The sequence below is a fragment of the Opisthocomus hoazin genome, chromosome 2, assembly GCF_030867145.1.
Source record: "Opisthocomus hoazin isolate bOpiHoa1 chromosome 2, bOpiHoa1.hap1, whole genome shotgun sequence".
NCBI lineage: Eukaryota > Metazoa > Chordata > Aves > Opisthocomiformes > Opisthocomidae > Opisthocomus > Opisthocomus hoazin.
The window spans coordinates 131,885,380-131,900,169 of record NC_134415.1 but is presented as its reverse complement, the minus strand read 5'-3'; the positions used below and the strand labels follow the sequence as shown (position 1 = coordinate 131,900,169).

The 14,790-nt window shown below is 56.2% G+C and overlaps 1 protein-coding gene across 1 annotated transcript in view; it reads right to left on the bottom strand.

Moving 5' to 3' along the window:
• ASXL2 (ASXL transcriptional regulator 2) overlaps positions 1-7,308 on the bottom strand; it is a 113,413-nt gene extending 106,105 nt beyond the window's left edge. Inside the window, exon 1 of the mRNA XM_075415132.1 lies at positions 7,118-7,308. Coding sequence (XP_075271247.1) covers positions 7,118-7,174 — 57 coding nt within the window. The 5' untranslated portion in view covers positions 7,175-7,308. The remainder of the gene's footprint in view (positions 1-7,117) is intronic.
• Positions 7,309-14,790: the final 7,482 nt, after the last annotated feature.

Here is a 14,790-nt window from a genome sequence, read left to right as displayed (position 1 = left end):
CTTCACTTTGTGCCCGTTGCCCCTTGTCCTGTCGCTGGGCACCACTGCAAAGAGTCTGGCCCCGTCCTCCTGACCCCCACCCTGCAGATATTTAGAGGCATTTCGAAGGTCCCCTCGCAGCCTTCTCTTCTCCAGGCTGAACAAGCCCAGCTCCCTCAGCCTCTCCTCGTAGGAGAGATGCTCCAGTCCCCTCCTCATCCTCGTAGCCCTCCGCTGGACTCTCTCCAGTAGCTCCTCATCTTTCTTGAACTGGGGAGCCCAGCACTGGACACAGCACTGCAGATGGGGCCTCCCCAGGGCAGAGCAGAGGGGGAGGAGAACCTCCCTCGCCCTGCTGCCCACACTCCTCCTCATGCACCCCAAGATCCCATTGGCCTTCTTGGCACCCAGGGCACGCTGCTGGCTCAGGGTCACCCTGTCGTCCCCCAGCACTCCCAGTCCCTCTCCGCAGAGCTGCTCTCCAGCAGCTCAGCCCCAGCCTGTCCTGGTGCCTGGGGTTGTTCCTCCCCAGGGGAAGGACCCTGCCCTTGCCTTTGTTGAAGTTAATTTTCAAGATTTTCAAGTTTGTGTACAGGAGTGAGCAAATGGACTGAGGTATTTGCTGGCAAGAGGGCAACTGCTACAGCTGGGATGCTTCCACCTGCCCTTCTGCATACACCTCTTACCAGAAAGCAGGGAAAAACAGCATCCCTCAGACACCTTGCTCCATCACCCCCCAGAAAACTGCACCTTAACGAAGAGGACAGTCTTGATAGAAGCCCACTTGCAGGAGCATGCTGTCTGTCTCCCGAACAAATGAGCTTTCTACTCGATTTCGCCTTTTGACCTCACTCCTTTATCTCCTGTCTGACATGGAGAGGGGCCTGCGAACACCGGATCGAGCGCGTGTGCTGCGCTACCAGTTTCGGAGACGGCACGGCTTTTCACTTGACTTCTTCACTTGACACGAGTGATGCAGCCACCCCCCTACAGCAAGGGAGAATCACAGAATCACAGAATAGTAGGGGTTGGAAGGGACCTCTGTGGGTCATCTAGTCCAACCCTCCTGCCGAAGCAGGGTCACCTACAGCAGGCTGCACAGGACCTTGTCCAGGCGGGTCTGGAATATCTCCAGAGAAGGAGACTCCACAACCTCCCTGGGCAGCGTGGGCCAGGGCTCTGTCACCCTCAGAGGGAAGAAGTTCTTCCTCATCTTCAGACGGAACTTCCTCTGCTTCAGTTTGTGCCCATTGCCCCTTGTCCTGTCACTGGGCACCACTGAAAAGAGCTTGGCCCCATCCTCCTGACACCCACCCTGCAGATATTTGTAGGCATTTATAAGGTCCCCTCGCAGCCTTCTCTTCTCCAGGCTGAACAAGCCCAGTTCCCTCAACCTCTCCTCGTAGGGGAGATGCTCCAGTCCCCTCCTCATCCTCGTAGCCCTGCGCTGGACCCTCTCCAGTAGCTCCTCATCTTTCTTGAACTGGGGAGCCCAGAACTGGACCCAGCACTGCAGATGGGGCCTCACCAGGGCAGTGTAGAGGGGAAGGAGAACCTCCCTCATCCTGCTGCCCACACTCCTCCTCATGCACCTCAGGATCCCATTGGCTTTCTTGGCAGCCAGGGCACACTGCTGGCTTATGGTTAACCTAAAGCTGAGCTGCCGTCACGAGAGCTGCACAGCAACCGCCAGCATCGCGACAGGACTCGTCCTCGGCCATCTGCGCCTTCAGAGCTGCCCACCACCACACGACTGGGCTCCGTCTGCTTTCCCAGGGGCATTCTCGCCCTGGATTTCCACCCTCCAAAGCCAACAACGTCAGTCTGACCCAACAGGAAGTCAGCACACAGGAAAAAACACGGCTGCAGCAGCTCCCTCTCACTAACAGGTAGCAGAAAAGCCCGCATTTTGTGTTCCTGGATGAGCCAGCCAAGGAGCATTTAGACAGACCATCTCCAGCCCCTCGGCACTCGGAGGCTGTGCAGCAGAAAACTGTTTTGGCAGGTCACACACGGGGAATTCCCATGAAAAACAAACACCAAATTTCTTCAGACTTGGCACATGACATCCTACGCTTTCCTCCACGCAAACAAAGCACGAAAACGGCCTGTTTGTGGCTTCTGGCCAGCAATGGGACTTCTTGCCTGCATCCAAACACAGAATCACAGCATGGTCGGGGTTGGCAGGGACCTCTGCGGGTCACCCAGCTCAACCCCCTGCCCAAGCAGGGTCACCCAGAGCAGGGGGCACAGCACCGCGGCCAGGGGGGGCTGGAATATCTCCAGACAAGGAGACTCCACAGCCCCTCTGGGCAGCCTGGGCCAGGGCTCCGGCACCCTCAGAGGGAAGAAGTTCTTCCTCGGGTTCAGCTGGAGCTTCCCAGGCTTCACTTTGTGCCCGTTGCCCCTTGTCCTGTCACTGGGCACCACTGAAAAGAGTCTGGCCCCGTCCTCCTGACCCCCACCCTGCAGATATTTAGAGGCATTTCTAAGGCCCCCTCGCAGCCTTCTCTTCTCCAGGCTGAACAAGCCCAGCTCCCTCAGCCTCTCCTCGCAGGAGAGATGCTCCAGTCCCCTCCTCATCCTCGCAGCCCTGCGCTGGACTCTCTCCAGTAGCTCCTCATCTTTCTTGAACTGGGGAGCCCAGCACTGGACACAGCACTGCAGATGGGGCCTCCCCAGGGCAGAGCAGAGGGGGAGGAGAACCTCCCTCGCCCTGCTGCCCACACTCCTCCTCATGCACCCCAGGATCCCATTGGCCTTCTTGGCAGCCAGGGCACGCTGCTGGCTCATGGTCACCCTGTCGTCCCCCAGCACTCCCAGTCCCTCTCCGCAGAGCTGCTCTCCAGCAGCTCAGCCCCAGCCTGTCCTGGTGCCTGGGGCTGTTCCTCCCCAGGTGCAGGACCCTGCCCTTGCCCTTGTTGAATTTCATGAGGTTCCTCTCTGCCCAACAGGCCACTACCACGCCACAACAGCCTGCTCTTGCAGCACTCCATCACACAGCAGAGCAGAGGACGCCAGCAGGAAGACACACGGAGCATTCAGCTGTCTACCCATCCCTCTCCATTCTGGAAAGCTGCATCACAAGGACCATGTTAAAGCGTAAGCAAGAGGAATAGCAACAACTCTGCAACCTGAGCAGTCACAACAAAGCGCAGAACTTCTCCGCTGCGTGACCGAAGTCCCACTGCCACGCGCAGCGCGGCGCCTGCGCTCACCAACACCAGCCCCTTCAGCCCCAGCGAGCATCAATTCACCACCGAAATGACAACGCTTACCCAAACTTCACCAAAGCAAGCACCACGGCGTATTTGCTCTCATCTGCCTGCAGCAGGCATCAGCCAGGGTTTTCTGACAAGCATCTGGCCATGGCTGGCTGTGGTTAAGCTCAGCTGTAGCAGGGCAGTGCCCAGGCACCAGCCCGGCGGTCCGCACTGGTAGGTCAGTACCAGGTCCCTGGCACAGATCTGCCTGCAAGATCACAAATGTATGCTTAAAAATATCTGCAGGGTGGGCGTCAGGAGGACGGGGCCAGACTCTTTGCAGTGGTGCCCAGCGACAGGACAAGGGGCAACGGGCACAAACTGGAGCCTGGGAAGCTCCAGCTGAACCCGAGGAAGAACTTCTTCCCTCTGAGGGTGATGGAGCCCTGGCCCAGGCTGCCCAGAGGGGCTGTGGAGTCTCCTTCTCTGGAGATATTCCAGCCCCGCCTGGCCGCGGTGCTGTGCCCCCTGCTCTGGGTGACCCTGCTTGGGCAGGGGGCTGGGCTGGGTGACCCACAGAGGGCCCTGCCAACCCCCACCATTCTGTGATTCTGTGAAATGGAGCCCAGACACCAGTTTACGGCGCAGTTCAAGAATTAGCACAGGCCAGCCTGCCAAAGGCAGCCCGAACGCGGTCACCCCGCTCCAAGGATGGAGCTTCTCTGGTACAGGTATGCACAGATCCCGCCAAGTGGCCTTGGGGCCAGAAAACAAGCCCTAAAATTCAAGTTTACCGGTACAGGTACAGATGTAATCTGTCTGTTCTAGTCTTTGGCAGAATAGCTAAGTCATCTCTTTTCTCCAGACACGCTGTCCCACTGGTGTGTCTCTGCAGCTTGGCTGCTCTACCACGGGCTGTATTTGAAGAGCATACTCCATGTTAGAGACATATACGGTCTATTTATCTTAAAATTACGTACCTTATCCTAAACTTGTGTACTATATAGCATCAGCTTCTTACCTTAATGAAGGTTTTTACTTTAACTGCAGGGACACCCAGCCATTGTCCCAAGAAAAGTCAAAAGTTAACAGGCATCTGCAGCTGCACATTCACTGAATGAGCCAGGAAATCAGAAAAAGGTTGTTTATCAACAGTCACTTCCTCCCCGAGCGCGCTGCCCGCACGGGGCACCCTTTCCTTACTTCACACGGCAACGCTGCTCCAGTTAATAGTCCTGCACGTCTCCAAGCCAGCACAGCTCGAGTCCCACTGCACCCACCTTCTCCATGCACCCACCTGAGGTCCTTCCATCGAACAGAAAAGCCACGCTTCCACTGTTCACCACCTTGTTACCAGCTATTACAGCAAATTAAGCTAATTCAAGTAGATACTACCTCAGTACTCTCCCCTCCCAACATTCCCATCACCTCCCTTGCACTGGAGGACACCGAATCCCAAATACCTGGTTAGGAAGACGAGGCTGGCATGAAGCCAGATCAGCACCGTAACGACGACGAAGGTTTTTTTTGCTGGTTTAACTCCCTGAACCTCCCACGAGCACCAGTGGTGAGGCGGCAGACAGAGCCAGGAGGCAGAGGGGGGACCGAGTCGCCACAGAAGCATCAGCTGCGATGCCCTTACGCTGCTCTCGGGGACCACGGCCGGGCAGTTTGCTGTGACAAGCAGGTCCACAGCCAGCTGCCGTCGCAGCCCCCAGCCCCTTCCCCCGCAGCTCCACGCTCCCCTGTGGCTGCTGGGGCTCACGCCACCCCGCAGCGAGCGGGCCAACCCCGCAAACGAGACGCAACACTACGCTGGAGACAACAAGCTTCTCAAGCTTGAGGGAAGTTTTACGTTGCCTTTCAGGAGCAGAACAGGGTACCCAAGAGCTGCTGCACTTCTGAACGTGGCGTTGTAACACACCCCACGAACTTCAACCACCGGCGGCTGAGAAACCAATACGAGCACGCAAGCTAGGACAAGCATCTAAAGACATAATTTCAAACCAAAAACGCAGGGAAACTTTTTGAAGATTGGAGCTGGAATTTGATCAGAATATTTTAACGTTCCCGCTGAATACACAGATAGAAATATTTGCCAAAACTGAGGTTTTGGCAAGCGTTTAAAGATGAAGAGCTACTGGAGAGAGTCCAGCGGAGGGCTACAAGGATGGTGAGGGGACTGGAGCATCTCTCCTGCAAGGAGAGGTTGAGGGAACTGGGCTTGTTCAGCCTGGAGAAGAGAAGGCTGCGAGGGGACCTTATAAATGCCTACAAATATCTGCAGGGTGGGGGTCAGGAGGATGGGGCCAGACTCTTTTCAGTGGTGCCCAGTGACAGGACAAGCGGCAATGGGCACAAACTGAGGCACAGGAAGTTCCGCCTGAACATGAGGAAGAACTTCTTCCCTCTGAGGGTGACGGAGCCCTGGCCCAGGCTGCCCAGGGAGGCTGTGGAGTCTCCTTCTCTGGAGATATTCAAGACCCGGCTGGACAAGATCCTGTGCAGCCTGCTGTAGGTGACCCTGCTTCAGCAGGGGGGTTGGACTAGATGACCCACAGAGGTCCCTTGCAACCCCTACTATTCTGTGATTCTGTTTACTCATCTTTCCCTAGATTTGGCTCTCTCTGCCATGGGTCTAGGTATGCAGCTCAGGGTAACCTCTAGCCTTCAGTTTTGATAAGTTTTCAGTGCAGCTTTTCTAACTACACATTTTAGCCTTTAAATGGATTCTGGAAGAGATCAGTGGCTGAATTGCAATGCCCATAGGCTGAAAAAGATCCGGTCCCGCTTATACCCTGCGCTGGGGATCCTGCCACTCTGTTTTCAGATTCAACTGTTAAAAAAAGATACACAAAAACATACACAGAGAAGTCTCAAAGTGCTCACCTGTGGGCTAGCATCTCACATTCTTAAAACTGTTAACTGCATCCTATCTCCTGCAAGAGGAGCAGCTATTTTGATGCCTTTCAAACGGTAAATACAAGTTCAAAATAAACTGCTATTTACAAAAACAGCTCTTGCAAGTCTCAGCCGCAGATGCCTCTTTACGCTTGCTTTCTAGCCAGACTTTACAAGTCTTGTTTCAACAGATACTTCTTTGAGAACGGTTACGATCGCACCCGAACCCCTCCCCCTCTCCATCAGGCAGATTTGAGCCCTCGCTGCAAACACGGATCTCTTGGAAGCGTGTGCTGTACTCTCACAACGCAACGCTTCTCTGCGGCTCCTGCAGGTTGCACTCGCTCGGTTTCCTCTCTCGCACGCTTGTCCCACTACTCAACTTCCCTTTTTATTTAATCCACCCTCTAACGTGCCTGCCCGACACAGAGAAATCCATCTTGGACACAGGATAGTAACGAGGACTGTCAGGTAAATTTGAAGAGGAAAATCCTCCTTTTAGGGTTCGAAACTCACTACCTGACCCAAGGCAATTCAGTCGCTCCGACTGCAACAAGTTCTGCTGCATGAAAGACTCTGAGAACACCGTAAAAAAACCCCAACCCAACGCCGCTGTGCATGTCGCTTGTTCCCTGATGTTATTTACACCCTCAGCAACCACAGCGTTCCGCAAGTAGGAAGAGGGAACCCCTCCCCCACAACGCTTCCCATATAAATTCGCACCTGGAAACGTGAAGCAACTGGAGACCAGGACAAACCCATACCCCCCCCCCGGCTATGGCAGTGCGCGGCAGGACCCCGAGGCCCAGCCAGGCTAGGGGCTCGCCCGGCCCCCGCAGCCCCCCGCACGGCCCCGCACGCAGCCGGAGGCCGAGGCCCCACCGCCCCCTCCCTCCCCGCCGGGGCTGCGCCGGGCTCCGAGCGGGGCCGGGCCCCAGGGGAGCGGCGGTTCCCGGCAGGCCGAGGCCGGCCTGGCCTGGCCCTGCGCGGCCGGAGGCCTCTGACCCCCCCCGGCGGCCGCAGGCCCCGCGTACCGTCCGGGCGGCCTCCGCCCAGGTCCTGCCCTTCTTCCTGCGGCCCTTCTCCCTCATGGCGGACGCGGCGGGGCACGGCGGGCTCCGAGGGACCGAGAGCGGGGAGCCGGAGCGGGCGGCGGCCCCTAAGTGCGGGCGGCCCCTGCGCCCGCCGCCGCTGCCATATTGGGCTCCTACTGTAAAGGGCCCCGGTCATGTGACCCCGCCCGCGTGACTCCACCTACTGTACGGACCGCGGGCGGGGGGGGCGGAGCCGCTCGGCGGAGAGCCCCGCCCCCCAGGCCTGCGCATGCGCGCTGGGAGGCGCGGCCGCCATGGCGGTGCGGGGCCGCCCCGCCGGTGCCTGAAGAGGGGACGGTGGGGGGGTGTCGGTCTCCTCAGGGCCGCCCGCCCCGCCGCTCCCCCGGGCGGTGCAGGAGCTGTCCCTGCCCGCAGCTCCCCTCCAGTGGCATCCTGAGCCCCATGCGCCCGCCCCATGGTCGCCCACCTCATGGCCACCTACCTCATTGCCACCCGCCTCATGGCCACCCGCCTTATGGTTTCCCACCTCATGGTCTCCTACCTCATGGCTGCCCGCCTCGTGGTCGCCCACCCGATGGCCACCCACCTCATGGTTGTCCATCTCATGGTTGCCCGCCTCATGGCCGTCCACCTCATGGTTGTCCACCTCATGGCCACCCACCTCATGGTTGTTCATGGCTGCCCACCTCATGGTTGCCCACCTCAATGGTCGCCTGCCTCATGGCCACCTGCCTCATAGTTGCCTGCCTCATGGTCGCCCACCCGATGGCCACCCATGTCATGGCCGCCCACCTCATGGCTGCCTGCCTCATGGTCGCCCACCTCATGGCCACCCACCTCATGGCCACCCACCTCATGGCCACCTGCCTCAAGGTTGCCTGCCTCATGGTTGCCCTCCTCATGGCCGCCCACCTCATGGTTGCCTGCATCATGGTCGCCTGCCCCGTGGCCACCCACTTCATAGTTGTCCACCTCATGGTTGTCCACCTCATGGTTGCCGGCCTCATGGCCGCCCACCTCATGGCCGTCCACCTCATGGTTGTCCACCTCATGGTTGCCGGCCTCATGGCCGCCCACCTCATGGCCGTCCACCTCATGGTTGCCCACCTTAATGGTCACCCGCCTCATGGCTGCCCACCTCATGGCCGCCATCATGGGCCCTTCTCCCCAGTGCTGCCCAGCGCACCCACGTCACCTCACAGCTTCATCACCCTCCATGCTCCTCTCCCCGGTGCCTGCAGCCAGAGCCGTTGTCCCCATCCCCTGGCGACAAGCTCCCTCTGCTCCATGGCGGTTAACCCACAGCCCGGGTGCCATCTTGCTCCCTCCCGCAGCCTCTGCCACCCCACAGCCACCCCAACCAACTGCCACCTCCCTCGCCAACGCTGCCATCCGCGTGCTACCATGGCGGGCTCTCCCACCTCTAGGCCGCTCTCCTCCTGCGGTGCTGCTCCGTGAGGTCCCAGTCTCCTCCTCGTGTCCCTCCATCCCGCCTCGACCTCCGGGCTTGCAGCCTGCTCCCATTGTTACCTGGGTCACGTACATTTAGGGGGTTTGTTTCTTATAAGGTGAACTAACAGCAAGGTTCCAGGTAAGGAACATCTCTTGGTCACAGATTTGCTCCACCAAGGACATGCATCCGCTGTGAAACGAGGACCTGGCAAGAAGACAAGAACTTCAGGGGACCTAATATGTGCTTATAAATATCTGCAGGGTGGGGGTCAGGAGGACGGGGCCAGACTCTTTGCAGTGGTGCCCAGCGACAGGACAAGGGGCAACGGGCACAAACTGAAGCCTGGGAAGCTCCAGCTGAACCCGAGGAAGAACTTCTTCCCTCTGAGGGTGACGGAGCCCTGGCCCAGGCTGCCCAGAGGGGCTGGGGAGTCTCCTTCTCTGGAGATATTCCAGCCCCGCCTGGCCGCGGTGCTGTGCCCCCTGCTCTGGGTGACCCTGCTTGGGCAGGGGGTTGGACTGGGTGACCCACAGAGGGCCCTGCCAACCCCGACCATGCTGGGATTCGATGATTCTGTGATTCTTCTACTTCAAGGGCTCGAAAATCATTTTCATACAAGAAATTAAAATATTAGAGCTCAAATTATTATCCAGTCTTATTCTTCACGGTCGTGGGTTTTAAGAGTATATGTGAACACTGTAAGACTTAGTGTGTGATTAACAAATTATCACTAATTTTTGGAAGTCATTTTCACAAGTGCTAGCAAAAGGCAGTGGAAATCAAGAATCTTTTTTGCTCCTTTTCCATATTTCCTCGCTTCCACTTCCTGGAGAGCCTGCGGAGAGCCCGACTCGCCAGCGCACTGCCCTTGCTTCCCTGCCGTGGGGCGATGCCCGTGGCAGCACCGGTGCCGTGGTGGGGGTTCAAAGCTCCGAAGGCATTGAGCACCTCCTCGCTGCTTGCTGCCTGTCCCCTGTAGGGATGTGGTCAGTTTGGCAATAAAACTCTCCTGCGAAGGACAGCCCCGTCCTGCACCGTCCCAGAGGGGCTGCGGGTTGGAAGCTGGACCCGAACACGAAACGGCTGCGCCGGCAGCGCTGGTAGCGCAGGTGCAGGGCGAGGCGATGGGTTCCAAACCTACGATGGTAGCTGTGAGCGCAGGGAGCGCTGCATCACGTCTCTGTGCACCACAGACGCACCTGAAAGCCGCTCGGAGACCTGAGGAGGTCCTGAGCAGAGAAAAGCAGGTGTCTTTGTGGTGTTTCCAATATGATCATAAAATCATAGAATCATAGAGTGGTAAGGGTTGGAAGGGACCTTGAAGATCATCTGGTTCCAACCCTCCTGCCATCAGCAGGGACATCTTCCACCAGACCAGGGTGCTCAGAGCTCCATCCAAGCTGGCCTTGAACCCTGCCAGGGAGGGGGCAGCCACAGCTTCTCTGGGCAGCCTGGGCCAGGGCCTCACCACCCTCCTGGGGAAGAATTTCTTCCCAATATCTCATCTCAATCTGCCCTCTGTTAGTTTAGAGCCGTTCCCCTTGTCCTATCACCGCACACCCTGGTGAAAAGCCCCTCTCCACCCTTCCTGTAGCCCCTTCAGGCACTGGCAGCTGCTCTAAGATCACCCCGGAGCCTTCTCTTCTCCAGGCTGAACAGCCCCAGCTCCCTCAGCCTGTCCTCGGAGGAGAGGGGCTCCAGCCCTCGGATCATCTCCGTGGCCTCCTCTGGCCCCGCTCCAACACATCCATGTCCTTCTTGTGTTGGGGGCTCCAGAGCTGGACGCAGGACTCCAGGTGGGGTCTCACAAGAGCGGAGTAAAGGGGCAGAATCCACTCCCTTGACCTGCTGGCCACGCTGCTGTTGATACAGCCCAGTATTCTTCTTCCTGCACCTGGGCAGTCCTACACAGAGAAGTCCCTATGTGGCAGATGCCCGGCCAGGAGGTTCGTCTATCTAGTGCAAGGTTCTCTGGTCCTGGCATGTCAGGAAAGGGAGCAAAGCCCTAGAAGTCAAGCAGGAGCTGCACTCAACGGGATGCTGCTGGAGAGGACACGCTGCCCTGCATGCCTGCTCCTCCAAGGACCCGTGCTCTGGACTGCTCTGGCGTTCCAAAGCTGCTGCCCAAGCTACAGAATTGAACTGCTGGTATTTATTTAAAAAAAAAACATCCCTCAATCCTCTTTCAGTTCATCATTTATCAAGCTCTCAGTGCAGCAAGAAGCATAATGGCTGAAGAACAAATTACGGCTCGGTGGAGATGTTTGGGAGCAGGCGGCTCGGCCGGCCAGCTGCTCGCAGGGTCACTCCCCTCAGAGCTAATTTCATCTCTCGAAGCTGCAGAGGAGGAAGTGAAGCGTAGTTCATTGTCAGGGGACCGGTTCATCCCTGACGGTAAAAGGAAGCACTGACCTCATCTCGTATGAACCCAGCACTATCCCACTTGGTAAACATCAGGAGCAAGGTTATTACCATCATTTGGCTTCAAGCTTAAATAATTCATGTTTATTAAACGGGAATTAATGCGAAAGCAGGATCGGTAAGTCTGTTTAAATCCTGTTTCTAAACTCAGAGTCAAAGCAGGCAGCGAGCTGGTTGCAGGTTGGTACTTCCAGCCAGGAAAAAGAACATGCAAATGTCGGGCTGCTGAGCTGAAACGGTGAGCAGATGGCCTTTCCAGTGGGGGAGGGCTGTGGGGCTACAGCTTCACAGCAGTTATTTTGAGTTCTGAAAGTGATACAAAAACCAGGAACCCAAATCTTTGTGCAAATCAACAAATCAATTCAATGTTTGAAAGAAAACAAGAAACAGAACACGGACACTTGACAGCAGAGTGGTGTGTGGTCTCCTTGACTGGTGTTCTCCATTGGCAGGGTGTCTGGGTTGCTGGGAATGCAAAGACCTGACCCGTGGTTACGCAGAGCCAGCTCAGGTCCATCAGGACTTCTCTGGTGGGGCAAAGCGTCGTCCCCATGAAATGCAAGCTGGGCCTGTTGCAGAGTGAGCTCAGAAATCTCCACACGCTCCTCAGCAGTTGTGTTATTAAGTCTGATAGAAGAAGTGTGACTAGATGAACCATGTTCCTTCAGTCCATGTACTGCTTCTGGTCTTGAGCTGACACTTGGTATTTTCTGGAAAAAGAAATAGTAGGGAATATGGTGCGGTGGCAATCCAGCTGGATGTGTAGAAGCCAGGTTTGCTGCAGGAGAAGTAATAGCTCTATTACTGACATACGTAGACATGGCACTCAGGGACGTGGTTTACTGGTGGGCTTGGCAGTGTTAGGTTAATGGTTCCACTCAATGGTCATTCCACTCAATGATCTTAAAGGCCTTTTCCAACCTAAACTGATTCTATGATTCTGCTTTGAATTTTTCACTATTCATATCCTTGCCTCTTCACTATTCATATCCTTACCAGACTCTTTCCAGTGGTGCCCAGCGACAGGACAAGGGGCAACGGGCACAAACTGAAGCCTGGGAAGCTCCAGCTGAACCCGAGGAAGAACTTCTTCCCTCTGAGGGTGATGGAGCCCTGGCCCAGGCTGCCCAGGGAGGCTGTGGAGTCTCCTTCTCTGGAGATATTCCAGCCCCGCCTGGCCGCGGTGCTGTGCCCCCTGCTCTGGGTGACCCTGCTTGGGCAGGGGGTTGGGCTGGGTGACCCACAGAGGTCCCTGCCCACCCCGACCATGCTGGGATTCTGTGATTCTGTGATACCTTCCATTACTTCTGATGGTGAAGAACTGATTGTTCTTGCTAGGCTCAGTTAAAGATTTCGGGCAGCGTTTCTCTGTAGGCTGGTGACGAGAGGGAGGATGACTTCTTGCTGACGTAAGGTACCTCTGCAGAACTCTCGTCGCAGACACACCTGTATCAGCAAACCCGTACTTCTTGCTTGAGAAAGCCAAAGTTCCCGTGTCAGGACCTGCAGGCTGCGGTGGTGGGGAGATGAGGTCCTTTTAGTCTTTCCAGTGGCCCTAGCCCCAGGCGTGGCCATAAGCCACACTGGGAGAGGCTCATCAGAGCTCCAAAACACTGCTGTGGGCACAGCCCATGTGCCAGGGCAGGGCACAAGACAAGCTCCTGAAGCCTGGACCTTCCCCACCACCTTTGGTTTGCTCAGCAAATCCCACCCTGTTGTGGTGGTGTGCATGACCAGATGCTGCCTTCAGAGCATCCCCCTGTAGTGCCCACGCTTGGTCCGGCGAGACTTTTGTAGGTCATGGTCACCTGGCAGCAGCCCTTGAGGCTCCTTTGCCACTTCTTGCCAACAGAGGTGGTGAGACAGAATCACAGAATCATAGAATGCTTTGGGTTGGAAAGGCCCTTTAGAGGTCATCTAGTCCACCCCCCCTGCAGTGAGCAGGGACATCTCCAACCAGATCAGGGTGCTCAGAGCCCCATCCAACCTGGCCTGGAATGGTTCAAGGGATGGGGCATCTCCCACCTCGCTGGGCAACCTGGGCCAGGGTCTCACCACCCTCATTATGAAATATTTCTTCTTCCTTACATCCAGTCTAAGATGCTGGTGAAGCTCTGGTGTCCTCAGTGCACCATCGCTCCTGAAACTTGAGCTACTGGCAGAGCTGTCAGGAAAAAGAAACATGAAACCAGGAACAGAGGCCTTTCATTTTCCATCAGTTCTTCTACCTCGGCAGATGTGCAGAGGCACTTTCTGTCTCCTCGATGAGTGCCTATGGAGGGTATTTTTGCACTGCAAGCAGCCATATGAGGCAGCCAGAGGCTTTTTTTGGCTTCAATCCTCATGCTTTTCTGGAGATACACCCACAGAACCATAGAATGATAGAATGGTTTGGGTTGGAAGGGACCTTAAAGATCATCTGGTGGACCTTAAAGATCATCTACGAAGAAAAGAAGAGCACTCCCTTTGAAGAAAAGACTTCAGTGCTGATAAGGAAGAGTTTGTTAACTCATCTTTGAAATGCAAGCTATCTTATGATCTGCTGGGTTCCTCCTTTTACCTTGCAGACATCCTAGCGTATCTCTGTTGTTCACAAAACTGCCTGTACCTTTCCCTGCCTCTCTGTGCACCAGGAGCTTCTAAAGACGTTGGACCCTTGGCACATGGTGTAATTACGAATGGGCCCATTGCTTTGGTACCTTACTCCTCTGAAGCAACAATGTGAAGTTACACCTAGGGTGCGAGTGAGGGTCCAGCCCTCCCACCCACCATCACCTATTCAGAAGAAAGTTCCCGATGGTGAACTGTCCTGGCAATCTGCTGCCTTGCACAGTTTGGTACAGCAGCTGGGTACCAGGACTCCCCAACCTGAAGGTACATCATCAAACCCTGCAAGTCCTCCCACTCCAAAACCCTCTTTGACCTCTTCCAGGGACTCTTCCTGCAACACCTATTTCAGGTGAAAGTCATTTTATCCCAAGAACGCGCAGAATTATTATATCTTTATTCCTGGAGAAAAGACTCATGCTGCAGGTCATTTCCTGATATAGCAGAGAATAGCAGTTGGAGACTGAAATTCTTAGGAATTCATGGAAATTCTTCCCCATGAGGGTGGTGAGGCCCTGGCCCAGGCTGCCCGGAGAAGCCGTGGCTGTCCCCTCCCTGGCAGGGTTCAAGGCCAGGTTGGATGGAGCTCTGAGCACCCTGGTCTGGTGGGAGATGTCCCTGCTGATGGCAGGGGGGTTGGAACCAGATGATCTTTAAGGTCCCTTCCAACCCAAAGCATTCTATGATTCTAGGATGGATTCTGGCCTTAGGGAGGCTGAGTTTCTTTGTTTAGAAATTCAAGGGCAGAGTGGTGGCACAACCAGGAGGCACAGGAGGACAGACGAGAAGAAACGCCAAAGGAGGAAGCAGGTAAACCACATGGAAGGCAGCATTGCTGGGGACACTGCTGGAGGCACCCTCTTGGAAGGTGACACTGTGCCCAAGGAGGTACCGCTGGCAGGTCTGTGGCCTGTGGATAAGCCACACCGGAGCAGGGACACCCCCACAGAATCACAGAATCACAGAATCACAGAATAGTAGGGGTTGGAAGGGACCTCTGTGGGTCATCTAGTCCAACCCCCCCGCCGAAGCAGGGTCACCTACAGCAGGCTGCACAGGACCTTGTCCAGGCGGGTCTTGAATATCTCCAGAGAAGGAGACTCCACAACCTCCCTGGGCAGCCTGGGCCAGGGCTCCGTCACCCTCAGAGGGAAGAAGTTCCTCCTCCTGT